The 26,824-nt window shown below is 67.8% G+C and overlaps 1 protein-coding gene across 1 annotated transcript in view; it reads left to right on the top strand.

The window, feature by feature from the left end:
- Nucleotides 1-26,824, top strand: part of LOC138822851 (genetic suppressor element 1-like) — a 227,114-nt gene that overhangs the window by 185,444 nt on the left and 14,846 nt on the right. The window contains exons 3-6 of the mRNA XM_070015803.1: nt 16,635-16,853; nt 22,867-23,066; nt 25,834-26,006; nt 26,412-26,609. Coding sequence (XP_069871904.1) covers nt 16,635-16,853; nt 22,867-23,066; nt 25,834-26,006; nt 26,412-26,609 — 790 coding nt within the window. The remainder of the gene's footprint in view (nt 1-16,634; nt 16,854-22,866; nt 23,067-25,833; nt 26,007-26,411; nt 26,610-26,824) is intronic.

The following is a 26,824-nucleotide window of genomic DNA, read 5'->3' as shown; positions in this document are numbered from 1 at the left end:
CCTGCCCGAGGGGCCCGAGGTGGCAGGAGATGGACGACCCTCCTGGCCCCCGCATGGTGGCGTGGGAGGAGGCGCTGCCGGGAGCGGACGGCCCCTGGGGTTTCTAGGCACCTCCTGTGTTAGAACTAAAACTGAAGTACTGTCCGTTGGGAGCGGACAGACAAGCAGAGCTGCGGAGAGCGGTGCTGTGTGTCACTGGCATGGCTGGAGTGCCCAGTGTCTTTGGCGTCCCCCTGCACGCAGGCCTGCCGGGAGGCGGGACTCGGTGAGGGTTCCGATGTGCTGCCCTTTCATAAACGCCTGCTAAAATAAGGCTCCCGCTTCGCATCACGAGTGTGGCCCGTGGGGAGAGTTGGCCAGGCTCCTCTCCGCTATGAAGAGTGGAGGTGGGCATGCGGGGAAACGCACACCTGGCACCCCACAGCTCTGCGCAGGACGCGGGGCCTGGGGAGGGCGGGGCGCTTGGTGAGCTGGGACCAGCCAGGTGCCCGCACAGCCGCTCCTGAGGCCCTGACCCGCAGCCAGCCCTCAGCCCCCTCCCCACCCGGAGCCCCTAAATCCCGGGGCGACCCCCCCCCCCAGTAGAGCAGCCACTGTGGACAAGCAGAGCGGGCTGGTCCTGCCGGCCAGGGCTTTGCTCGGGAGCCTGGGGGTTTGAACTTGACCCGGGGCATGGCTGTCTAGGCCGGTGGGGATTGGCCTGCCTCCCAGAGGTCCTGACTGGAGGCCGAGGGTGGAGTCACCAGTGACAGAAAAGCCCAGAACAACAAACCCCCTAGAGGGTCCAAATCCCCCCTCCCCATTCCGTCCACCCTTCCCCCTTGGCCTGGCCTCGCTGTATAAACTTTAAAGGTTTTAAATGCAAATATTTCTCTTTTATAGATGGCAGCTGTCTCCAGAGAGCCAGGTTCCTCGCTGCCCAACTTTATTGTCCAATTAGCTTCCCATATCTGGGCACTGGAGAGCTGGGGGGGGGGCGGGGGGAGGGGGCTCAGCTGGTCTGGAGCTGGAGGCTGTGTCTGGACGCTGGATGGCTGGGGCGGGGTGGGGAGGCTGGGTCTCGGGTGGGGGCCACAGTTCAGATGTCCGGGCTGCCTCGAGAGGCAGGAGTATTCTTCTCCTATTTAGAGACATAAAAGCCGGCAGCCAGGCGCACACAGGCTTCCTTCTTCTCCCCCGGCGGCCCCCTCCCCAGCCGGCGCGCGGCGGCCCCATTCACCATTCACCGGGCTCTGTGGCGCTCACAAAGCAAGGCAATTAGAATTGAAAATCTATGCAAAACAGCTGTTAACTGATTGTAAAGGAGTGCAGCTGTGTGCGGGGCGGCGGGAGCAGGGCGCTCCGAGGCCAGGAAGTGAGGTTAAGAGGAAAACTCCTGACACAGCCAAGGGGCTCTGCCGATGCTGTGCTCGGGTGCCCTTGAGCCCAAGGCTGGCATCCCATCCGAGATGAATGAGGTGGCCCAGAGACCCCGCCCCCCCCACGAGGGGTGGCCTGTGTCTGCCTCCCCTGCGCCCTTCTTCCCCATGCTGGACCCTGGCAGCCAGCCTGGGCTAAGGCTCCGGCGGGGCCTGCCTGGGGGTAGGAGATGGGCACCGAGGACAAGGACCTCTTGTCCTTCTTGGGCACCCTGACCTAGCTAGGAAGAGAAGCCTGAAACCCCCCCAGCCACCGGGGGTCCCCAGGGGAGCCTAGGCCGTCAGTGGGGGGCGGGCAGCACCCCAGAGGGGAACGGATTCCAGAGGCCAGAAGGGAAGGCCTTCCTGGACAAGATAAGCTTTAAGCCGGGCTTTGAAGAGGGAGGATTTCTGGGCCAGTGATAGAGCCGGGAAGGGAGAGACACAAGGGCAGCTTCTGGGAGACGGCTGCCCGGCAGCGCGCTGGCCAGGAGCTGAGCATGGACGAGGTGGCCGTGCATCACCGCCCTCTCCCCGTCCTCAATCCAGATGGTTTTTCAGGTGCTGGCCAGCCCCCCACAGACGCCGGCGGGCCTCCTCCCGGCATGCTTGTCTTTCTTAGCAGTGAGCAGGGGGTTGGCTAGGCAGGTGGTGTCCAAGAAACACTGCCAGGTGTAGCAGGCGAGAGGTCTGGAGCAGGCTTGTATTCGAATTTCTGAGCCCGAGGCGAGTTAATTAACCTTGTCAGGTCTCCCGACGCGTTGGGTAATGGAGGTCACTGGCCGCCGGGGCGCTGAGTGACGGGAGCTGAGCAGCCCCGCATGTGTTAGGTGCCGGGTAAGTGGCAGGGTGATCTTTCCCTCTCGCCTGCTCGCAAGTCCCGGTCTCTGTTCTTCCTCGGCCTACCTCAGACACTGGGGTGCCAGGTGTGGAGAGGAGGGCAGGGGCGGCCGCGCGTGCGGGGAGCAGCTGGCGGGGTGGAGCCGCACCTGCCGGGTTCCTTCAGGCCTCCAGCTGATTGGCCGTGCCTGGGCGGCTGCATTCCCGCCAAGGCCACCAGCCAGGGTGACCTGTGGGGGTCGCAGGCGGGGCCTGTGTCTCTGGGCACCTCCCCCGGCTGGGGGGGGGATGGAGGCTGTAGACTACATCGGCCACCCCGATTTCCTGCCACTGCCTCCCAGGGCCCCGCCTGCCACACCTCTAACTGCCTCCCGTGCCCCCCCCCTTTCCCAGCAGCTCCTTGGGGGCAGGGTTGGTTTTTTTTCCCCCCCTGGGTGGAGATTCACAGCCCCAGGGTGTCTGGTGGGTGCATGGCTGCCCGCCAGCTTTCTTTCCTCTGGACTGCACCCTACTGGTTCTGAGTCTGAGGGTTTCCTAGGTCCCTGACTTTGGCGGGGAAGAGGGGGACTGGAGTTGCTGGGATCTACCTGTCTTTGAGCAGGCTGCCTTCCTGGCCTCCTGCTAACTAGCCTGGCTGGAGCCCGGGGGTGCAGGGAGTTCAAGAAGAGGCAGCAAGGGCTCAGGGAGGAGCAATGGTTCAGTGCCCCCGCCAGGCCTGGCCTCACCCCTTCCTGGCCAGGCTTCTAGGCAAGTGGGACTGGAGGAAGAGGTGGGGGGGGCGCAGTTGTTGTGGAGGGGGAGGAGGAGGGAAAAGGAGGAGCAGGCAGAGAGAGGGAGGAGGGAAGGGGGGAGGCCAGCCTTGCCTCCAGTGCTGGGGGGGTGCGAGTCTGCCAGCCAGCCCCTGGCCAGGGGTGCGGGCACCCCAGAGGCCTGGCTCCGGGTTACTCACTTCCTAGGGTGGATGGCTCCTCGCGCCCTGCTGTCCCCTGCTGGCCTCTGGTGGCCACGGTGTGGAGTCGGCCTGCTGCTGCCCCCCTGCGGCCACCGAGCACCGCCAGCTGCCCGTTCCCGGGCCGGGCCAGGCACGGCACTCAGGTGCGCGCTGCCCGCGCCTGACCTTGAGCCCGGCTCTGGTCTGCATCGCCCTCGAATGAAAACAGCCCCGGTTGACCCTATGGGGCCGCAGTGCCAGGGGTCACCCCAACGGCCGGGGCCTCCCAGGGTCATACACCCTGAGAACAGCCAGGGCCCCCAGGGCCCCCCCATGGTCACCCACCCTAACAGCAGCCAGGGCCCCCCAGGGTCACCCCCCCAAGGCACCCCCAGGGTCACCCACGGTTCCAACGGCCGGGGTGCGAGCCTGTGCCAAGAAGTGGGAAATGGCAGCGGCCCGAAGTGGGGGACGGGAGCCGGGGCCCAATGGGGGGGGGCCGGTCGGATTAGGGGCCCGCGGGGGGATGGGCGGGTCGAAGCCGGGGTCGGGGGGGGGGGGGTCGGGGCCCGCGGGGGGAGTCGGGTCGGGGCGCCCGGGGGTCGGGTCGGGGCCCGTGGGGGGGTCGGAGCCAGGACCCGCGGGGGGGGTTCGGGACCCGCGGGGGGGGGTCGGGGTCGGGGCGCGCAGGGGGGGTCGGGTCGGGGCCGCGGGGGAGTCTGGGCCCGCGGGGGGGGTCGGGTCGGGGCACGCAGGGGGGGGTCGGGTCGGGGCCCGCGGGGGGGGGGGTCGGGGTCGGGACCCGCGGGGGGGTCTGGGCCCGCGGGGGGGGGGGTCGGGGTCTGGGCCCGTGGGGGCGTCGGAGCCGGGACCCGCGGGGGAGAGGTCGGGTCGGGGCCCGCGGGGGGGGTCGGGGTCGGGGCGCGCAGGGGGGGGTCGGGTCGGGGCCCGCGGGGGGGGGGTCGGGGCGCGCAGGGAGGGGTCGGGTCGGGGCGCGCAGGGGGGTCGGGTCGGGGCCCGCGGGGGGGTCGGGGCCCGCGGGGGGCGTCGAGTCGGGGCCCGCGGGGGGGGGGGTCGGGGTCTGGGCCCGTGGGGGCGTCGGAGCCGGGACCCGCGGGGGAGAGGTCGGGTCGGGGCCCGCGGGGGGGGGGGTCGGGTCGGGGTCCGCGGGGGGGGGGGCTCGGGTCCCGCCGCCAGGTGGGGAGGGGCCGCTCCACCCCAGTTTTCGGTTCTGAATCTCCCGGCGGGGCCAGCGCTTCGCTCCCCGGGGCCCCCACGCCCGGCCCACCGGGAACAGATGGACGGGGGGGTTGGGGGGGTTCCCGCCGCGGTCCGGCGGGCGCGGGGAGGGCGGCGGGGCGGGCTGCACCGGGGCAGAAAGTTGGAAGCCGCGACGCCGGCGCGGCTCCCGGGGGCTTCGGTGCCCCGGGGCTCGGCGGGGGAGGCGGCCCCCGCCGGCCGGGCCTGCCCTTTGACCCCACGCTTCCGGGAATCCCGGGGGTGGGCTCTGGGCGGGGCGGGGCCCCGGGGGCGCCCAGCCCGGGTCCGCGCCGCCTGCGGGCGCCCGGGAATTGGAGGACGCGCCCTGAGTCATCGGCCGGGGCCGGGGTGAGCCGGGTGCGGGCCCGGGGCGGGGGCGTGGCGGCCCGGAGCTTCTCCCGGGTCCCCCGGTGCTGGGGGGGGCGGCCCCGCGGGCGGGCGGGCGGGTCTGTCGTGGGCTCGCGCCGCCCCCGGCCTCGGGGTCTCGCGGGCTCGGGCGCCCCCGCGCGCGGGCGGGGCGGTGTCTGCGCCGCGGCGCCCGTCGGTGCGTGCGCCCGCCGGTGTTTGCGGCTGAAACCCGACACCTCCCGCGGGCGGAGGTCAGGGGGCCGGGCGCCAGCCCGCGGCCGGAGTGGGCGGCGTAGCGCCGGGGTGTGTCCTCGCGGCGGCGACAGCAGCAGGTGTTTCTTGGCCGGGGCCCCGGAAGCTCCACCTCCCCGGCGGGCCCGAGCCGCCGCCGCGCAGCCCCGGCTGAGACAGGCAGTTTAGACAAACACCGGGCGACGGCGGCTCCGGCATGCGGCGGGCGCGGCGGAGCGGCGGGGCCCCGGCATGAAAGGTGAGCGCGCCGCGGGGCCTCCTCGCGCCCCGGCCCTCCCCGCGCCCCGGCCCTCCCCGCGCGCGGGCCCCGCGGGGGCGGCCGCCGACGGCTCCCGCACAACTTCCCCCGGAGCGCGCGGCGACGCGAGCGGCGGGGCTGGCGGGCGACCGGGCCGCCCTCCCCCGCCCGGGGAGCCGCGGGGCGCCCGGCAAACTTTGCGGCGGGGGGGGGGAGGTCCCGCCGCTGGGGTCCGCTCTCCGCCCCCCCTCCCCCGGCGAGGGGGGCCGCGGGATCCCGGGGCGCCCCCCTCCCCCGGCGCCTCCGGCCCCCCGCGCCCGGCGTCCCTCGGGAAGGGCGCGCCCGGGCCCGCCGCCTCCCCGCCCCTGGAAGATGGCTGCCCGGCTGGAGGTGGAGGCGAGGGCACATCCGCCGCCCCCCGCCCGCGCGGCCTTCCCCTCCCGGCCCTTCCTGCTCCGCCTGGATGCGCCTCCCCGCCCCCCGCTCCCGGCCGCCGGCCGCGCTGCCGGCGCGGAGCGGCCGCCCGAGTGGAGCCGATTCAATTAGATCGCCGCGCCCGCGACACCTCGCCGCCCGCCGCCGCCGCCGCCGCCGCCCGCCGGCTAATTAAGTCCCCGCGGGGGCGGGGCGGCGCCGCGACCCCCCCCACCGCCGACCCGCGCGCCCTCCTTCCGGTCCTTGCGCCCCCCCCCGCGCCTCCCCCACCCCTCCCACCCCGGCCTTGAGCCTCACTCACCCTCCCCCCCACCCGGCCCTGCGCCCCCCTCTCCCGTCGGGCTCTGAGCGTCCCCCCCCTTCCCCGGCCCTGATTCCCCCCTTCACCTCCCTGCCGGGCCTTGCGCTCTGCCCCCCCCCCGCCCTGGGCCCCCTCCCCCGTGCGCCCCCTCCCCCGTCCCCCCATCTGCGCCCCCCCCCGCGGGCGGGAGCCACGCGGGACGGGCGGCAAGCACCTGCCGCCCGTGGGGTCTGGGGCTGCGCCCAGCCAGCCTTTTGTCTCAAAAGTGCGTGCGTTTCAAACCCGGGGCCCCGGCCGGGCTCCTGCGCCGCCCTGGGGCCACACACGTGGGGGTTGGACAACAAAGGGAGCCCACAGATAAAGGGGGGCGGAACAAAAGGCCCAGCGCCCTGGGAGGGAGCCTTCCAGCACCTCCGAGCGGGGGCTCCCGGCCCTGCGCCTCCCGGTGACCTAGGCGCAGAGCACTCAAGTGTGGCTCACCGTGTTTTCTCTGCCGCCTCCGCCCCCAGGCCGGGAACCGGAGGCGGCCGCGGCTGAGTCAGCCCGGCCACAGGTGAGGGGCCGCCTGTGTCACCTCGCCCCGCCCGGTGGGCTGGGGAGCCCGGGCTTGGGGTCTTGGCACCTCCTCACTTCTCAGGAGGTCACCCCCGACCTCCTCCGGAGGCGGGGTGTCCCTTGGCCCGCGGCCTGCCTGGCCTGGCCTGGTCCCTGGGCGGCAGCCAGGACAGGAGTGGGGCGGGGGAGCCGGGGCTGGAGCAGGCCCTGGTTTTGACACTTGGACTTTTTTTTTCCCCTGGAGTCTGGGGCAGCCTGGGGCGGCCGGGGCGGCCTTGGGAAGGAGGTGGGAGGCCTGTCCTGGCTTCAGGCGAAGTTCTGTCACCCGCGGCCAAGCTCTGAACCGCGGAAGGCCCCGGGCAGACCCAGCCTCCGCAGTGCAGGCCCTGACCTGTTGGGGGCGGCTTTTCGGATCCCAGCTTGTGTTGAGAGGGGTTTGTAGACCTCTCTTAACTTGGTGTGTTTCAACTGCTGACCACAGGCCTTTCCAAACCCACTTAAGCTACATACAGCCTCTGGGTGTGAGGGCCCAGCCTGGGGCGCTTCAGAAGTTCCCAGGTGGGGTTCATGGCCCTGGTGGGGTCGGACCAGGCTCACAGGCCGGGCACTTTGGCACAAGGGCTCCCACGAGGGATGGCCCCTTTCTTTGGAAGCCTCTGAGCTTTGGCACCGCTGCCTCCTCTGGCAGGCCCTTGGCGGTGAGCAGCTTCCCCGTCTCTGGAGGAAGTTCAGGGCCGCAGACCCTGAGGCCTCTGTGGTTTTGGAGCTGAAGCCTGGCCTTTGGCTGGGCTCCACATCTCTGGCCAGGGGGAGGAAAGCCAGGTTAGCACAGGCGTGGCGGACCGGGCTGCGCCTTCTGGAGACCCCCTCACCCCCCAGCTTGGCCTGACCCTCAGCCCCTGGCAGGGACCAGGCTGTGGAGGGCGGTGCCTGGTCTTGCTCTCCTGAAACAGGAGAGCGCAGGTGAGCCTGACCCGGCTGCCACTTTATTTTCCCCCTTACCCCCAGGAACCCGCAGGGGCTTGCGAAGTCAGCTCAGCTCGCAAGGCCGGTTTTTCCTGGCCCCATGGAAGCCGTGGAATTCCCAACCTGGGTTACTCAAAATCCAAAGCCTGCCAGGCTGGATGGGAGCCCTCTTGGGGTAGCATGTTAATTACCTGTGTTGTGGCAACAGCAGCGTCCTCCAAAACCACAGGGCTATGTGAGGCCTCCCCCTCCCTCCCTCCGCCTGCACGGGGAGAGCTGTGTTTAACCTGCAGAGATCCGTGTTTCAGGTGACATTTCAGCCTGACGCCTGTGCCTGTGCCGCAGCCCCGCCGTCTTGCTTTAATTTTCTTCCCCCATGGAGTCTCAGATCTCCACGGCCCAGCCAAGTGCGGCAGGGGCCTCGTGCTGCTGGCTTCACTTCCCCGCCCTGGCCTTCCTCCCTGGCCCGGGCCACAGCCTGGGAGGTGACGTTTCTGAGTGTTCCTGTCAATGAGAATTTATTGAGCGCCTCCTCTGAACCCAGCCGCGCGCGCACTGCTGGGAGGTGTACAGACAGATAAAACAGGAGTGCGTCCAAAAGCAGCCCTTTGCATGTCTGCCAAAATGCACGCTCAGGGGCCTTTTAATCTTGCTTCTGCAGCTCCTCTCCCCTCCAGCCTGCTCAGACGCACGCAGCTACGCTCTCCGTGCTCTGTTTAGCCAGGCCCTGTCCTCACGGGCTGCCCCTCGCCCATTGTGCCTGTTGTCCCCAGGGTGCCCCTCCTTGGGGGAAGTGAGAGCAGCAGCGGTTCTGGGAAGGAGGCCAGCCTGATGGAAGGGGTGTGTAGGCCGGGGGCCAGGGCTGAGGGTGGCCTCAGGGTCCGTCCCCAGCTGCCAGGGCCAGCAGGCTGAGGCTGAGGGCCTGCAGGCGTCCCGCGGGACCCAGAGCTTCTGGAGGGGGAGAGTCTTTTGTTTTCCTATTACAATAAAAGTGTACGGGGGTCACAGTTCCGGAAGTCAGGTGAGGAGCACATGTGTTTTGGGACAGTGTCACTCCTCCTCCCCTCATTGCTCTCTTCTGCTTTTGGGTGGTGGTGGTTTAGTTCTGTTTTTGTTTTGCCAGTTCTGAGGCTTGAACTCGGGACCTGAGCGCTGTCCCTGAGCTTTTTGCTCAAGGCTGGCGCTCTACCACTTGAGCCAAGTGCCCCTTCCAGCTTTTTCTGTGTATGTGGTGCTGAGGAATCGAACCCAGGGTTGATGCGTGCTAGGCGAGCGGTCTACCACGGAGCCTGTTTTTTAACTGGTGAGGCAGTGTGGGAGTGGGGACTTCCAGCCCAGGGCTGTTACTTGGCTGCCTGCTGGGGCAGAAACTGCAGATACACAGGCCTTGTCTCCCACCAGCAAAGTCTAGGCCCCTGGAGCAAGAGATCCTGGGACCTGGGCATCTGCCCTCCTCCCTCCCCCTCCCCCCCCCAGCCTGGTGGCAGTGGTGTGTGGCTAGAGGCTTCACTGGCCAGGAATCCATGGGGAAGATGGCCCGGGGGGAGGGGTTCCGTTTCTGCCCCCTCCCCCCCTCCTGGGGACTTCTGTCCTGGCCAGAGGAGAAGGGGGGAAGGCAGTGGGTATGGAACCCCACCCCACCCGGTCTCCTGCTGTCCGGACCGCCCAGGTGTGTTCCAGGCCCTTCTCATGCTCGGCTCCTGGCACAATTGCAGCTGGCTGAGCCTGTGGTTCTGTAGCCGGTGCCTCACAGACCGAGAGCTGGGCATCCGGGCCCTGTGGGGCTGGGAGGCATGCCCGCACTTGCACACGGCGGCTCCGTGGTCCTCTGCTCCTCTCCGCCCCACGTGCGGCCTCGGCACCCGCTGTCTGTTGTGAGGGTTTGGTTTGGTTTTGTGCTGGGGCTTGAACTCGCGGCCTGGACACTGCTCTGCTGTTCCTTATCCTTTTCGCTTAAGGCTCTCACCGCCACCTAAGCTGGATGCTCGGCACCACGGTCCCCGCCCAGGGCACAGCACCTGGCCCGGCCCTCTCCCTCCTGGTAGTGTTTGGCCTGGGGTTCCCCAGTGTGGAATCGGCCATGCTGCCTCTCCACCGACGGGCTGCCTGCCAGGTCCCCCCCGCCCCGCAGGGGTGCACACAGCCCAGGGCTCCTTTGAGGGCTGTGGATTTTATTTGGGGTCTGGGCCTGGGGATGAGTGTTAGCAGCCCGCCCCTCCCCCAGCCCTTCTTGGGCTGAAACGGTGGGTCTGTGGCCGTAGGCAGCAATAAAAGGTATCGACCGGTGAGCTTTTGGTTGGAGCCGTATTGATGTTGGACAGGTTAAGCCGTCCCAAAGGAAAACCCACGTGTCGGGCTGAGGAGGATGTTACCCGTAGTGCTGGGGGGTGGGGGAGGCTGGGCCTCCTCGGGCCTCTCCCCAGCCTGCGCTCTGCCAGTACTCAAGGGCTGGGTCCTGGGCACTGGGAGGGCACGCCCCGGGAGGGGCAGGAGTCTTCCCCAGCTGCCACCCACATAGGTCTAGAGATGGGGTCCGCCTCGCCTTCTGCCCAGAGGGGCCCCGCCTCCCTGGTCAGGACCTTCTTCCCACTGCACGGCTCTCCTTAGGAGGGAGGGGCTCGCTCCACCTAACAGTATCCCCAAAGAAGCAGCCTGTGGGACAGAGACCCAGTCACCAGGCCCCGGGTCCCCGTGGACACTGCCCCCTCTCTAGCTCAGGGCAGGATCCTGGCTGGCATGAGAGGAGGGCCCCTTGTGCATGTGCGAATACAAGACCTTGAATTCAGATCCTGGGCACTCCCTTAGCTTGATCACTTAAAGCTGGTGCTCTACCACTTGAGCCACAGCTCTACTTCTGGCCTTTTGCTTGTTAATTGGAGATGAAAGTCTCATGGATTTTCTTGCCCAGCTGCCTTCAAATCATGATCCTCAGGTCTTAGCCTCCTGAGGAGTTGGGATTCTCAGGGCAGGTAGGCCCCGCTCTCCAGCTCGGGTGTCACCGGCATGTATCTGTGAGGGGGTTTTTGTGACACTTGTGGGTGGTTCTCTTCCCGTTTTCCTGATGTTGCACAGTTAAAGTGCTCCTCTGGGTAGGTGCTTTGGAGAGGATGTCCCCCGCTGTGGTCTGGTTGGGGATGGTTATTTGTGCTCAGAATCTGTCCTGGGCCCCACTCAGCCGGAGGACCCTGAGCAGTAGGGACCTTGTATTGCACTCTGAAGCGTGGGGCAGGGGGGTGCTGAGCTAGAGTTTGCTGGGGAAATGGGAGGGGGGAGGGAGACCTGTGTGGTCCTCCTCAGCACCCTGACACCCAGGGCGGCCGCCCCCCCCCCCCCCCCCCCCCCCGTTGAGCACAGCCCTTCCTGCGCTGCCAGGAGCCTGGGTGTCAGGATGCTAATCCTGCTCCATAATCCACTCTGTTCCAGGGAGGGCTCTTAACACACAGCTGGAACCCCTAGGATCTTGCCCTCCTCTCAATCCCCAGGTGCCTGGTGGTAACGTTCTGGCCTACAGTTCGTGAAAACTGGAGAGTGTGGAAATCAAACACGAGACCTTGAGCTGGGTCTGTGTCCAGGGCAGCGCTGTCTGGGGCTCCCTGTGCCAGGGCCCGGCCGGGGTGTCCACCCCGCAGAGGGAGAAGCTGGCTTGTCCCACTCAACGCTGACTGGCTGGTGCCCTCTTCCTCTTAGGTTGACGAGCGCCTGTCCAGTGCCAGGGTTCTCCTGCTGGGGCCTGGGAGGTGGGCTGGGGTTCCTGGAAGTTCCTGCCACATGTACAGATCCTGCTCCCCCCCACCGCAGAATCCTCGACGCCCTGAAGCCGTTTTGCAAGTGTCTGTGCCCTGGGGCACCATGCAGATGTGTGGTCTCTGTCCAACCCCACGCTCAGACCCTGGGAGGGGAGGTTCTCTCCTGGGCCTGTGAGCTCCGGAAACTGGAACGTCCCCCCGTGTGTTTCAGAGAGAGGGCCTTGCTGCTACTTGGAGGCGCTGAGAGCCAGGACGCTTTTGTGGCTTGATGGCTGTTGTACAACTTGGGGCCAGTCCCGGCTTCCGCAGCCTGGCTCTGGTTGACGCAGACCCGCCTTGAGGCCAGCGTGTGGATGCCCTCCTGGCCTTCCTCCCACATCCACCTCTTGCTAGTTGAGCAAGGAGTTTAGCCTGCCCCCCCCCCAGGGCGGGGACTGTGGGTGGTAAAGACCCCGAAGCTTCCTGGGGACAGGGACCAGCCAAGGTGCTGGCAGGATTGGTTGGTGGTTTTGTGGCTTCTGAAACTTTAGGAGAAATTGAAAATGGGTGTTGTGACTTGAAAACCCAGTTTTAAAACGCTGCCTGCAGACTTGCTTCTCGGGCCAGGCATCCACAGGTCTCCGTGCCAGCCGCCCACGGAGCCGGGCTTGGCCTTCAGCCAACTCTTCTCCGCCCCGTCATAAAACTGGAGAGCCAAGCCAGGCGCCGGAGGCTCACGCCTGTCATCCTAGCTACTCAGGAGGCTGAGATCTGAGGATCTCAGTTCAAAGCCAGCCTAGGCAGGAAAGTCTGTGACGCTATTAAATAAACCACTAGAAAACCGGAAGCGGTGCTGTGGCTCAAATGGTAGAGCGCTTGCCTTGATCTGAAGAGCACAGGGACAGCGCCCAAGTCCAGAGTTCAAGCCCTACGACCGACCAAAAAAACACCCCCAAAACTCAGGCAGGTGCTGGCTGTGTGGAGGCCACATGGTCACACGAGACCCTGCCCAGACACCCACCCAGCACCTCACGCTGCCCCAGATCACCAGGTTCCCGGCTCAGCTGGGGCCACGGCCTCTCCAAGAGAGGGAAGGCCTGTCCGGACCTTGCCCCCAGCCCCCGATGCTCTGAAGAGACCCGCCCCTCCTGTCCTGCCTCTGCTCTCGAGCCTTGTGGTCTTGGTTGCTGCCCTGCTTCTCCAGTAGCTTCCTGGAGCTCCACCGGCGGAGACGTGTGGATGCGGCCTGAGCACTGAGACTTTTGGGTCCAGTCGTGGGGCCTGAACTCTGGGCCTGGGCGCTGTCCCTCAGCTCTTCAGCTCAAGGCTAGCGCTCTACCACTTGAGCCACAATACCACTTCCGGCTTTTTTTTTCCTTTTTGCTTATGTGGTACTGAAGAATCAAACCCAGGGCCTCAGGCATGCAAGGCAAGCGCTCTACCACTGAGACACCTTCCCAGCCCTGGGCACTGAGACTTAAGCAGTGTCCTTTGGTCTTCCTCTGGTCGGATGAGAGGGCCGGGCCCCGACCCTGGTAGCCTCTGGCCTCCATCCCATAGAAACTTGGAGGCTGGTGTCCGTCCCCCGGGGACATCTGCAGGAAGCCAGCAGCACCCACTGAAAGGCCCCTTTGTGCCTGGGCGAGGCCGGCAGGTGGCCTGGCTGGCATGCTGTCTCCAGCGGCCGCCCCTAAGGGACCCCTCCACCTCGCTCACTCGCGGCCCTCCGGCGGGCAGTGCCGGCTCTTGTTCGGGGCCCGCCCCGCTGGCCTCTGCCCCCTCCTGGCGGCTGCTGTCAGCCCAGATTCCCACTGCTGCTCAGCAGCGTTGCTGTGCCCTATGGCCCCACTAGAGGGCCGGGCCGGGCCCCGATGGGGAGCCACACCCTCTTCACGGCTCCCGTCCCTCCGCGCGGCCTCCCATGCCACCTTCTGTGTCCTGTCGCGCCTCCTCCAGGCATCCCGGGACCGGCAGCTCCGTCCCGGGGGACATTGGGAGGTGACCACAGAGCAGGGGACAGCAAGGCCCCTGCCCAGCCTGGCTCCTTTTGATGTGGATCACTTAGGGGGTCTGCCATGGGGAACACGCAGGGGGGCCTGGCGGCGTGGGTCAGCCGAGTGCCGCTTCCCGTTGACCTTCCGCCAGGGCGGTGCGCCCCCCTTAGTCACAGCCCTGGACCCTTGCCGCCAGCCTTGACCTGGCGTCTTTCCTCTGGCTGTGGGGCGCTCCCTCTCCCCATCCCCGCAGCCCCCCCTCCCGCCTTGCACGGCAGACACTTAGAGTAATTGCGTCAAATGTTGCTGCCATCTGTTGCCTGACTTCTGTCCCTCACCTCTCCCCGCCAGCCTCTGGGGCTCCCTCCCCTGGCCTGGGTGCCTCCGTGGAGGGGCGTCAGCACACGGGCGTGGTGTGGCCCTGAAGGTGCCCCGCCATCACGGGGGAGGGCAGCCCCACGGCTGGGTTCCTTACTGTGGGGGAGGCGCTGTTTCCTGTTCTGCCCCGCCCCCACGGTTTCCAGCAGCGGCTGGAAGAGGAGAGCCGGGCTAACCGCCCGCTGCCCAGCCACCTGCTGCTGCCTGCTCTCTTCTGGTTCCGGGTCAGGAGCCCAGGGGCCCGAGCTTGCTGCCAGGGCCAACGGCTCGGCCTGCTGGTTCCCTGGGGAGTCCCGGGGGGCCGGGAGGCACGGGGGGCTCCGCTCAGGGACCCGGCGTCAGGAGTCCTCCTTCTCCCCCCACCCCCGAAAAATCTGCTGTGTGGTTGAGCAGAGCGGGCCCGCGGCAAACATGATGATGAATTTGCTGTGGTGGCCTTGTGCTGCCACCACGTCCTGCAGCAGGGTGACCTCAGCCTCGTCAGTGGCAGAAAGCATCGCCCTTTGGGGCTTTAGGGCTGGAGGAGGGGGCCACACCGAGGCTGAGCAGGGAGCAGCCTTGACTTGTGTGTAAACACGCCCTTCTACGGTTACGGTGATGAAAAATGATTGGGGAGGGGGGTTGATGGGAGAATCTGGGTCCTGGTTGTGGGGGGGGCTGAGAGCAGAGCCCTGGGACTGCGTGGGGTGTGATTCCCCCAGGGGGCTGCGGGGGAGGGGCAGGTTGGTGCTTGAACTGGGACCTAACAGAAAATTGATCTCTGCTATTAGCTTGTAATTACAGCGCAGGGAGGGAGCGGCCCGAGGCCTGGTGCGTGAAAGGGAGCGGTAATTACGGGATGGCAGGGGGAGGCGGGGCCGGTTAATGCTGGTGGATGCGGCCCTGCTTCGTTGTGGAGGAGGGGAGAGGGAGGGGGAGCAGGTCAGGGCTGTTTCCCTGGCCAGGTCCCAGCTGTGCGGGGGTTCTTCTGGTTGGTTGGTTTTTCTTACCAGCATTGCGCCTCCTTGACTGGATCAGAAACCAGGGTTTGGGGAGGGGTGGGGGGGTTGCTGGAGGCTTTGCACTGGGGGCTGGCAGGAAGGCCCCACCCACCCGGAAGGTCGTGACGTGGCTGCGTGTGAAGTGGGCCCTGGGCCATTTTGTCCACAGGGCTTCTCTCTGGGCTTGGAAGCAGGAGGGGAGGGGAGGGGAGGGGAGGGATCCTGGTCCTTTGGTGTGAGGCGGTGGAGGAGGGCCAGCCCCCCCCCACGCTTGTTCTCTGCTGAACCCCAGCAGGGGCTGAGCTGTGCAGGGAGCCTCCAGCCCCCGGCCTCATCCATCACGGGCCTTCCTGCTGCTTTGCCTCTCCCGGGCTGTTAGGATAATGAATTCACAGAGCTGAGCGTGCACACTGGCCTCCGAAGTTAATAAATACCTCTCTAATGAGGGCCGGGCGCTGCTGCCCTGGCCTCCCAGGGTCTCCGTCCCCTCCCACCCCGGCCAGCTGTGACAGCCTCTCCGGGCAGCACCTGACAGAGGATGTCTCCCTCCTGTCTTCTCTGGGGACTGCAGGCCACGGCCCTGATGGAGGGGGGCGAGGCCCTGTCCGCCCACCACAGGCCCGGGTGACAGTCCCCCCCCTCCCGTCCCGGGCTGTCCTGCCCCTGCCCGCCTGGCACATTGGAGGAGCCGTGCTAATTTTAGACTCTCCTAATGAAGTCGCTCGCTTGGCATTCTATTTTGGGTGTCCTGACATCAGCAGAGCGGCTTGCCAGGTCCTTGAGCACACCGACCCTGGCAGGGGTGCTGGCTCTGGGGCCCCAGGGCCATTGCTGCGGGTGGGGTCGGGGAGGGGCTGTGAGCCGCAGGAGGTCTGGAGCCCAGCCCAGTGCTGGCCGCTCACCCCCACTCCCCTTCCCAAACCTGGGTCATGCTCTCGGATCAGGAGGGGCAGAGGTAAGAAGGACAAGTCGCTCCTAGGTCCTCTGTCAGCCGGAGCATCTCGACCTGCTGGGGGTCGGGGGTCGTGGCCTCTGCTCCCTGGTCCTCAGGCTGGGACGCGCCCATGTCCCCCGTTGTAGCACTGCTGTGGCCCTGTGTGGTGTGGGCTGCAGGTGTCGGAGCTGGCCCGGCATCCAGTGTGGCAGGACGGACTCTGGTGTGGAGCGTCTGCACCCCGTCCAGGCCCCAGCCTGCCCGTGGAGGGGTGCTGGCTCTGAGGGCCCCGGGCAGGGTGGCTGGGGCCTAGCTGGCGTCAGAAGGGAGGGACAGCGCGGAGACTGCTGGTCAAGGTGGAAGGTTATTTGCGCAGCGGTCGGGCCTCTGCTTGGGAGCGCGTCCCAGGCAGCCGGCCCCACACAGTCAAGCGCCCTGAGCGCAGCCACCCACACGGCAAGCTGCGTCGGCCCCTCGGCCCCTGGGACAGGAGGGGTCTTGGCAACTCCTCGCCCCATGGTCCTCCAGGGGTGATGGGCAGGGACAGCCAGCCTGGGTCTTCAGTCTGGTGAGGCGGGGCACCCATCCGGGTCCCGGCATGGGCACTGAGGGCTCCGTGCCGAGTGGGCTGCAGGCTTTGGGGGTTCAGGAGAGCATGCGGGGCAGTGGTGGACCCTCAGCTGGGCCGGGGGCCTCCTGGTCAGCACCGATGGCTCTGTGGACCTCAGTTTCCTTTTTGGTAATGGGGCAGCAGGGTGCCGGCCTCCTGCGTGGGCCCTGCCAAGCTCGCCGGCCGCTCTGTGCGCCTCCTTCTCACCCCCCAAGGCAGTTTACCCCGCGTCTTCCTGTGCTCTGAATGTGGGCTCTGTTGGGTCTCCGCCAGCACCCGTGGGTGTGGGGCCCTCTGTACCTGCCCAGCCAGTAGGCCCAGGCCCACGCCTTTGGGTATGGAGTTCCCGGGGTCCCAGGCACCTCGGTGCGGGTCTGTCTGCACAGCGCTGGCTCTGTCTGCTCCTCTCCCTCCCGCCCCGCATGCTGCCCGCAGCCCCCGGTGCCTGCTCTGCTCTCTGGGTGACCTGCTTCTTCTCTTCCTGTTTCAGGCATGAGCCATGAGCCCAAGTCCCCTTCACTAGGGATGCTATCCACCGCGACCAGGACCACCGCCACCGTCAGCCCCCTCACTCCCTCTCCGCTCAATGGCGCCCTGGTGCCCAGCGGCAGCCCTGCCACCAGCAGTGCGCTGTCGGCCCAGGCCCCGCCGTCTTCCAGCTTCGCTGCTGCTCTGCGCAAGCTCGCCAAACAGGCGGAGGAGCCCAGAGGTAAGAGGCGCTGCTGCCCGCCGGCGCCCCCTCCGGCCTGGCCCACACCCAGCGGGTGTGGTGATGGGAGAGGCCGCTGGCCACGTGATCCACGGCACCTTCTCGCGTGGACACACTCCCAGCACCTCCCCGCCAGCGTGAGACCGGGGGTCCCCAGCTGTTCACCTCGCTGCACCTCTGCTTCGCTCTGTGCTTCTCTCCCTGAGCCCTGCCTCAGCGCTGCCCCGTGCGTGCGTGTGTGTGTGCGTGCGTGCGTGCGTGCGTGCGTGCGTGCGCTGTGGGCCACAGGAGCTGGAGCAAATTCTGGGGGTGCAGGTCCTGCCTCTGTGGGTGACTCGGGGGTGCTGATCGTGTCTATGATTTGGGGTACTGGTCCTGCCTCTGTGGGTGACTCGGGGGTGCTGATTGTGTCTATGATTTGGGGTACTGGTCCTGCCTCTGTGGGTGACTCGGGGGTGCTGATCGTGTCTATGATTTGGGGTAATGGTCCTGCCTCTGTGGGTGACTCGGGGGTGCTAGTGCTGTCTGTGATTTGGGGGTGCTTACCCTGTCTTGTGTGATTTGGGGTGCGCATCCTATCTCGTGTGTGATTTGGGGTGCTGGTCCTGTGCATGTGTGATTTGAAGGGTGCTGTCTGGGTCCCTGGCTCTAGCTTTAGGGGTCCTCTCGGAATCCGCAGGGCTGCATCGCCCAGGGCAGCTGTTGCAGGGCTGCTGATGGCGCAGACGCACCCGGATACTCAGGCCTTTGCGTTCTGGCCATGCCTCCCCTGCATTCTTTTTGCACTCTGGGGTTCAGAGCTAGGGGATCCCAGGTGCCCGTACCTGCCATCTGCCTCGTCCTAAAGCTTCAAGCTGAGAGTCCCGGACTTCAGGGCATGGGGAGCCCGCCGGCACCGTCCCATGCACAGGTGCTTGGGCTTCAGTGGAACGGCCAAGCTCTTCTGGTCTCGATCTCTCCCAGCCCAGGGTCGGGGTTGGCCGTCCTCACTGCGTGCCCCTCCCTGTGTCCTGGCTCACAGGCCTTGGTGAGCCCTGGGTGGGGGGCCACCAGGTGCGCGCGGGGTGGCCTGGGCCCTGGCTGCCCAAGGCGGCTGCCAGCTCTGCGCGTGGGCAGCTCTGCCTTCTGCTGAGGAGGCGGCCAGGGTCTGCGGCGGCTGGCCAGCCGGGGCGGCCTGTGGCTGCGGCTGGATATCCCCCCCCCCCCCCCGTCTGACGCACAGTCTAGGCCCCGCCCCGCCCCGCCGTCTGGCCCGAATGATGGGCACGTGGGTGGGCCCACGTACCGGAGGCTTCTCTTCCACGGCTAGGCCTCTGTGTCTGGGAGCTAACCGTGCCCGTAGGTCCTGACAGCAGAGGACAGGCACGGTGGGCACGGGGCTGCCTCCGAGCCACAGCTTTGAGGCTCCGGTGCCCAGGGACTTTGCAGCAGAGGGGGGACAGGAAGACAGGAGCGGTGCTGCTGTCTGAGGCTCCAGCTTGGCTGGGCAGGTGTACGGGGCATGCAGTGCGGTGTGGGGCCGGGGCTCCCTCCGCTGTGTGAAGGAAAGCTTGAGGCCTCTGGCGGTCCCCTCCCAGCAGCCTCAGTCACAGCCCAGACCTCGCCATCCCCCACCTGTAGGATTGCCCAACAGCCCTGAGATGGGCCGGGAGGGGAAGCTGAGGCTCAGGATCACGGAGGCCCTGGGTCGGGGGGGGGGGGGGGGGTGTGCACAGGCCCCTGGCTCAGGAGGCCGCGGGTGGGTGTGGTGAGCCTCCACGGGCACTCTCCACACACGTTCCGGCTGGAGGGCCCCACCCCACCCCTGTGCGGCATCCACGTGGGTTAGCGGCCCGAGCCACTGCCTCTGCCTCCTGGGCCGTGGCCCGTGAACCTGTGTGGTCTGACGTCTGCGGAGGGCTGGGGTTTCTCAACTTCAGCTGTAATTCACGTGCCGTAAAAGTCACCCTGTAAAGTGCCTGCGGCCCCGTGTTTCCAGCACGGAGCGTGCAGCCATCTCTGCTCGCAATGCCGGGACGCTGTGTCCTCCACTGCCTTGGGCGGCAGCAGCCAGGCCTGTCGTGGTCGGAGCCCGGCCTTTCCTGCTCTGTGGGTGACTGGACGGGAGGCCCTGGGGTGCTGGCCTGCCGCGGGCCGCGGGCCTGTGATGGGGTCCGCACTCCATCCCGGCACACGTGGCGGTCGGCCGAGCCACGGCTGTGTGTCCGGCCGTGCCAGGTCTCACTGTGGCTGGTCCCCTAGCCTGGGCACACCAAGCCTCCCTTGCCCACGCCGGGTCCTAAGCGGGGGCATTGCTGAACCTGACACAGAGAAACCACAGCCCCAGCCCGTGCCCCTGCCCTGCACCCCTGCCCCGCCTTGCCAGCGGCCTGCCGGGCACCAGCCTTGGCGCTGTGACTCGGCAGTCCCAGCATGCTCCGCTATCGTGGGGGGGCGGCTTGCAGAGCCGGCGGGGCTGGGTGCCCTCCCTTCCCGGCCATCCTCATTGGCTGCCAAGGGTGCACTTGAAAATTCAGTCAGACAGAGGCCCCTGCCCTGCGAGAAAGGCAGAGGCGGAAGAGAGAGGATCCTGACCCCCCCCCAACCCCCCCCAAAGGATTGAGCCGAGGGCCGCCACCCAGGACTTGGTCCACATAGGCCAGGCGGCTGGGCTCCCTCGGCCATGAGCATGGTGCCCTCATGGCCTGCACCCCACCCCACACCTGAAGCCCGGCCTGGGAGCCCCCATGTCCTGCCCTCCGTCCACCCCTGCACTGCAGCTCGGCTCTGGGCCTCAGCCTCCTGGCCTTCTCTGGGCTCTGGGCCTGACCTGCCTTGTGGTGTGCTTGTTGAGTGACTAGATGAGAAACCGAGGGCTCTGGGAACACCCCGCCTTCTCCCTGCCTTCCCCGCTTCCCCGGCTCCCAGAGGAGAGCCAGACCTGGAAGCCCTGCCCTCTCCCCTCCACACCCCACCCTGTGTGAGAACTGCAGGGCCCGGGCTGTGCGGCCGTCTGCGTCTCCCCGGGGCCGCCGTGCCTGAGCCGGGGTGACCTCAGCCTCCTGCGACATCTGGTCACAGCACAGATGGCACGGCCCCTCACGCCCACCCAGGGCCGTCCCTGCCCCATTGCCTGACGAGGGACCACGGTGACGTGGTGGCAGTGGACTGGACGGTCAGTCCGGTTGCTTGCTGAGGGGTCTCTGGTGCATCTGGAAGCGAGATCCTGACCCTGGGCATCGCTGGCCAGGGAAGCTGGCCTGTCAGCTGTGGAATGGGCCAGGCCTCGGAAATCCGCCTCGTGCAAAGCAAACAGCCAAGTGGGCTGGGCCTTCTGACGCGGCCGCCTCCCGTCGGCAGTGCCGTTGGGCGCGGGGGCGTCTGCGGGCGTCTGGAGCCCCATCTGTCTGGCGGCACAGGTGTGGGCACGGTGGCTGTCCTCCGTCTTGTCAGGCTGGAGTCTCGGGAGCCAGGTGGGCCTGGGAGGCCGCAGCTGGAGGCCAGCACGGCCAGCTCACCCGGCTCCGCCCCGTGCAGAGTGCTGGTCTAGGCTTCGAATGGCAGGAGGCGGCTGGCCCGGCCCGGCGTGGCCTTCGTGGTACCCGTGGACGTGAGTGCCGGCCGCCCTTCCCCAGCCATCTGTCCTTCCTCCCCATTCCTGACCCCACCGTCCTGGGCCTGGGCCCTGCTACAGGACCTCCCCTGGGACCTCTCTCTGGCTCTCCTTGGCCAGCTTCTCCCAGCCCTGTTCTGCTCTAAGGGCTGCCATTCTGCCTAGCAACGTTGGCAGATAATCAGCCATAGAAAATCAGTCCCCAAACGCCCTGGCCCCTTCCCCCGTGGACTTGGTCACGATAGATGCTGGGGTGCAGAACCCCAGCACCCCCTGAACTGGGCTCTGTCTCGCAGCAGCATAGGGCGGCCCCTCAGCTCTTTGGTGGCTGAGCCGATGCTGACCCAAGCGCTGTGCCCGCACCCGCTGTGGCCCGGCGCCCCGGCTCTGCCGCTCACCGCCTGTTGTGGGCCCTCCCTTGTGTCTCCGTCTACAGCAAGGGGCAGGGAGGCTCGGCCCCCCCCATGCTCTGATGCCACGGCCAGGGCCTCCTGAAGACCCCGTGGTAGGGACTGTGAGGTCTGCGGCCTGCTCGCGGCCCCGCGCATCACGGCCTCTTTCCCGAGGGCTCGCGGTTGGTGCTAGGCGGCTGTTGGCCCGTTGTCTCGAGTTGACTTGGGGGCTCAGGGCTCATCTGCGAGGTTGGACAGCAGAGGTCACATGCACGCCCTCCGCCTCTTGTCATCTGCAGTCCCGTGTCACGGACTCCTGGCAGAATACCGCCAGTTAATTACAGCAGTCACCGACCTCCCTGCGGCAGCCGTGCCGAGAGCCAGTGCCAGCCTCGCTAATTGGCAGTGCGTTGGGAAGAATCGATGGCCTCGCCGCCTCCAGGAGATGAGGCCGCTAATTGCTGATGGCCTCCCTCCGCCCGCCCCAGACGAGACCCCAACTCGTGCCCGGTCTCCCCCTCCGCCCACCTGCTCAGATCAGTGGACAGGAGCTGGCCTCGGAGCGGGGCCGGTGCTGGGGGCCCCGGGGCCTCTCGGCCTCATGCGAGGGCCGGGTCCAGGGCGTGTGTGGCTATGTCAGCCCCAGCCCCTGTGGGAGGCCGGGGCCCGGCTGCCCCAGCAGGGACACCAGCAGGACACCACTGTACCCCACTCCTGGGTGCCCCCAGACACTGCGCGGCTGCCGTGGAGCCGGCCCAGGCTGGGGCTTTGGGCTCGGGGTGCTGGCTGAGGGTGGAGCCGGCCCAGGCTGGGGCTTTGGGCTCGGGGTGCTGGCTGAGGTGGGCTGGGCTCCTCCGTCTCAGCAGGGTGTCGGTGCTGGCAGGTGCTGTGTCTGGGCGGCGGGCGCGGGGCCAGCGTGGCTGCCCCTGGGGAGGCCGGGGCTCCTCAGCTGCGCACAGGCGTGGCCCCGGCGCTCGGGAGGCTCAGGGGCCAAGGTTTCCTGGCTCAAGGTCCTCGAGTTCTCTTGCCAGGCTTGTCCGAGTGGCTGGGGGCCAGCCCCAGCCTGCGGTCAGTCCTGGCCTGCTGTCTCCTTGCTGCAACTCCTCCGGCCGGGCCTCTGCTTGGACAGCGGGCCGGGCCCCTGTCCACATGGGCTTCACAGTCCCTGGGGGGTGGACAGTGCTTTGCTGGCCCCACTGGGCCGTGTGGCTGTGTATCCCAAACAGCGGCCCTTGGCCTTGCCTCTCTGCCGGGCCAGGCCTCTGTGGAGGGAGCATGAAAACTCGGGGCCTGGCCTTGGCTGCTCAGCGGTCACAGGGCCTGGCAGGGGGAGGGGCAGATCTGGGAGGACTGGGTGGTGGCTGCTGTGGGCATTGTCCGTGCCACACTCAGTTCAGGAGGCTCTGAGGAAGAGGCTGGGGCAGCCTTGGTGCAAAGGTACAGGACGGTGCTGGGCGGACCTCGTCAGGATCAAGGCCCTGTCCTGACATCCGCGGACCCCTGGACCTCTGCCAAGGGTGAAGGGGGGGCGGGCAGGGACGGGAATGTTCCAGAAGTACAGTCGGGGGATGGTCACACATGCAGTGGGCATACCACAGCCGAGCTGCGTCCTGGGGTGTGTGTCACGCCCCTCCCCTTGTCCCTGCCCACCACCTCGTCTCGTCTCCTGAGACGGAGTCTGCGAAGGTCCCTTTCTGGCCATCCCGGAGCTTCCTGGCAGGGATTCTCTTCCTGAGACACCCGGGACGTTGTGTGTGCCACGGGTGTGGGCTGTGTCTGCTGGGCACTTGGGAGGGTGGGCACGCACGCCGGGGCACCTGGTGCCCCCTTTGCTGGGCCCATGGGGCAAGGGGCCGGGCAGCCGGAGCCCCCAGTGACCCCCCAGGTGGCCGGGCCCTGAGCGTGCACTCCCCTGCCATCCGCGCGTGCAGGGGGCCGCGTGGGGCTCGGGACGTGGCTGTGTTCTCTGTGGTCGCGAGCGAGCACGATGGCTCCCGCTAAGCCAGGCTGCTGTGTTCTTCTCCCGCAGGGTCTTCACTGAGCAGCGAGTCCTCCCCTGTGTCCTCTCCAGCCACCAACCACAGCTCCCCGGCCAGCACCCCCAAGCGCGTGCCCATGGGCCCCATCATCGTCCCTCCTGGGGGCCACAGTGTCCCCAGCACGCCCCCCGTGGTGACCATCGCCCCCACCAAGACCGTCAATGGCGTGTGGCGGAGTGAGGGCCGCCAGGTGAGCCCCCCCACCCCGTGCTCTGCCCCCTGCACCTGCCCAGGGTCAGGACCCCACACCTGGTGCTCAAGGCCTGCAGGGCCTTTCTAATTAGGGCCCACCGCCAGCTGCAGGTTCCCAGAGGGACAGCACCACTCGGAACCACTAATTAAACCACGGCGTGGGGAGGGGGGGCGGGGCAGCTCTCCCAAGGCCCTGCCGCGCTCCCTGCTCCCCTCCCGGGGGGAGGCCAGCTGTCCAGGGCAGAGACAGGAGGAGGACAGCCCCTGCAAGGGTCCCTGGCCCCCGGGGGCTTTGGGCGGGGCCCGGCTCGGCTTCCACGGCCGAGGGGCCTTGCGTCTGTCCATCCTCCAAAGTCTGTCTTGGCTTCAGGCTTCCAGGGCATAGGGCAGAGGAGGACGGGATGGTCTGGGGGCCATGTCCCCTTGGTGCTCCTGGGGACTGGGGGTGGGGGAGATGGCCTCTTACGGGGCCGGCCTGGCCTCGGGGGCCCCTGTGTCAGCTGCCCTGTGCCCGGTGCTCAGGGACTGCCGTCTCGGCCCGGGGTCTTGTCCTGCCTGTCCCGCCTCTGCCCTGTGACGCGCTTTGGCACCTGTCCCCGACCCCCTGGGGGTCCCTGCCACCTGACAGGCTTAGAAACGCAGGGAAGGCGCCAGGAGAGCCCGTTCCCCAGGAGGCCGGGCAGCCACTGTGGGCCAGCACTGCGGCTCACGCCTCAGCTGGGCACCAGGCTCAGAGTTTAATCCCCTGGGAGAGGGCTGAGAGGCTCTGAGTCAGGGGGGCTCCTGAGGCTCAGCGGGGAGCCAGGCCGGGGGGGGGGGGACAGCAAGGGCCCCGGGGGGGTCTCCAGCTCCGGGCAGCAGAGGAGATGGAATGAGAAACGGTCTATTTTGAAGCTAACAGGGCATGTCCTGCCTGTCTGAGTGTGGAGGCTTCTAATCACCCGAGAATGACGGCTCCCCTCCCCCCTGCTCGCTCTCCCGCTCCCCTCCCCCCGCTCCCCCTCCCACTCTCCGCCTTTCATGGCTGCAGCTGCGTCTGTGTGCAGCCTGCTCAGCAACAACAAACTGGTGTGCCCATCTGCCTGGCGCCCCGCCTGCCAGGCCCCCGCGGGCCGGACACGCTGTCAGGGTCACCTCCAGGCAGTCACCCAGCCTCTTGCCCCAAGCCTGAGGCTGGGGGTGCTGCGCCCCCCCCCCCCCCGTGGCACCTGGGCTCTGCTGACCTAGTTCCCAGGGGCCCGGGGCTGGCTTGGCCCTGCTCCAGCTGGAGGAAGCCCAGCAAGCTGTGGCTCCTGGAGCCCTTTGCCCCGCCCCACCCCCTCCCGCTCTCCAGCTTCCCTCCTTCCTTGTTCGTCCTCAGCCAGGCCAGGAAGGTGCCACCATCACCTGCTTCTGTCTCCGCTAAGGGGTGGGGGCAGGGACACCCTGGCTGAGGACATCACCCCACTGGACCCTTCTGCCCTCCTCCCAGGGAGGCCGTGCACGCAGGACTCGGGGATGGTGGGGTGGTAGCCGAGCCCAGCCCCTGGCTCCTGTCTCTGGGGGCAGGAGGGGCTCCCCATGGGCTCCGGGCTTGGCGTTGGTTTAGCCTGCCCCAGGCCTCCTGGCCCTCTTGCCTCGTGCAGGGGTGGGGACGGGTGGTGTGCAGCCTCTCCCACCTGCTGGGGCCACCCCTGCAGTCAGTAGGTCAGGGAGTCACGGAGCAGTCATGGGGCTCCAGAACTGGCCCTGCTCTGTCTGGCGAAGGAGAAAGCCCATTCTGCTGCCCACCGACAGCTGGAACCCCCCCCCCCGTTCCACAGGGCCTGGGGGGAGGGGGCATGCGGGGCGTGCGCACATCTCGCCCCTGAGATGTTCCAGAACACCTCTTCTGGGAGAGGCGGGTGGGAGGTCGTGAACCTACAAGGGCCCTGCCGGGAGCAGAGCCCAGCTGAGCGAGGGGAGGGAACAGATGTTGCCACTCATTAAAAATTCCAATCAGCGGCCTGTCTGCTTCAATTAGTCACCGCTGACTGCTGGGGGGCGCGCAGGGAGGCGTGCGGGGGGGCTGACAGGCCCGGGGGCGCTGCCAGCTCACTCTGGCTGTGCCCAGGAGTCATTGGTGCTGCTCGAGGACCGGGGGTCGGCCGGGCCCCCTTCATTCCAGGGTTTGTTACTGTGGCCCTGGGCTGGCTGCTCCCAGGCGCAGGCCCGGTCCCTGCCTCAGCCTTCCCTGGCTCTCCGCTCTCCCCGGGTTCTGGCATTGCTCTGTGGTCCTCGCGCCACCTTGTCATGAGGCTTCTCGGCCAGGACCCCAAGATGACTCGTGGGCCTGCAGGCTGCCCCTCCTGCCTCTCCTGGCCTCGCCAAGCCCAGACCCAGAGACGTGTGGCCTGTGGGTGAGCGGCCCTGCCCCGCTGCGCTCTCGGCGGCTCCCGGGGCCTCCTAGGGCAGCTTGGGCAGCACCGGGGGCCCTTGGTCCTTATGAGACGTGGGCTGGCCGAGGCCAGGCGCTCTGTGGTTTGTAGCTGCCGGGAGCTGGTCTCCGGGAGAGAGAGGCAGGGTCTGGCCTTGCTGCCTGCTGGGGACCCCTGCAGGGCAGGGCAGGGCAGGGCAGGGCAGGAGCCCCCCCCAAGCCCTCCCCATGCCGCAGTATAGCTATGGGAGGGATATTTCTAGAGCACAGGCTGCACTTGGTTGGGGCTTTGTGCGGCCGTGGCAGGCGGCAGTCATGGGAGGCAGCTTTGGCCTTGGGGTGGGCCTGACCCTTGCCTGTCCCCCAGCAGGATGCCGGCTCGAGGGGAGGCAGCAGCGGCCGGGAGCGCCTGGTGGTGGAGCCCCCACTGACCCAGGAGAAGGCTGGGGGCCCGGCCATCCCCTCCCACCTGCTCAGCACCCCCTACCCCTTCGGCCTGTCCCCCAGCTCCGTCGTGCAGGACTCCCGCTTCCCACCTCTCAAGTAAGTGCCCAGCGGGGGCCGGTGCCCAAGGCGGCCTGGTCTGCACCGCCCCACGGAGCCGCCAGATGCTGGCCGCCTGCCCCCACCCACCCACCCATGCCAACCCCACCCCTCCTAAGCCCATTCTCTGGTCCTAGGGGCCAGGAGCTCCTCCAGGTGGGGCAGCTGCTCCCTGCCTGTGTTGTGGACCTCCTGCCACTTCTCACAAGCCAAAGGGGGGCCGGGGGTGTGGCTGGGGTCAGAGTCTGGGGCGGGGCTGGGGGTGTGGCCGGGGTCAGAGTCTGGGGCGGGGCTGGGGAGGAGTCAGGGGTGGTGCTGGGGGCGGAGTCAGGGGTGGGGCCAGGGGCGGAGTCTGGGCCGGGGCTGGACACGGCCCAGCTCACGCAGCCCCGGCTGGGTCTGCAGCCTCCAGCGGCCTGTGCACCATGTGGTGCCCCCCAACACCGTGACCGAGGACTACCTACGAAGCTTCCGGCCCTACCACACCGCCGAGGACCTGCGCATGTCCTCCCTGCCCCCCCTCAGCCTGGACCCCGCCACGGCCGCGGCCTACTACCACCCCAGCTACCTGGCCCCGCACCCCTTCCCCCACCCAGCCTTCAGGTGAGACCCCCCCCCAGCCTTCCCCCTACAATTCCAGTTGTGGTTCTGAAGGGAGCCCTCGGGGTCACTGCTGGCGAGCGGCGAGGCGTGAAGAGGGCTCAGCGGGTGACAGGCCGGCAGGGGTCACGCGGCGTCCTCACGGGCCTGATGAGCCGGACCCACGGGGCTGCCTGTGCTGGCCACGCTGCCGGCCTCCGGCCGTGGGTGGTGTCCTG

Source organism: Dipodomys merriami, unplaced genomic scaffold, assembly GCF_024711535.1.
Source record: "Dipodomys merriami isolate MVZ:Mamm:240054 unplaced genomic scaffold, mDipMer1.0.p SCAF_116, whole genome shotgun sequence".
NCBI lineage: Eukaryota > Metazoa > Chordata > Mammalia > Rodentia > Heteromyidae > Dipodomys > Dipodomys merriami.
Note: the sequence above shows the minus strand (reverse complement) of the source record. Positions and strands in the feature narration are given on the sequence as shown.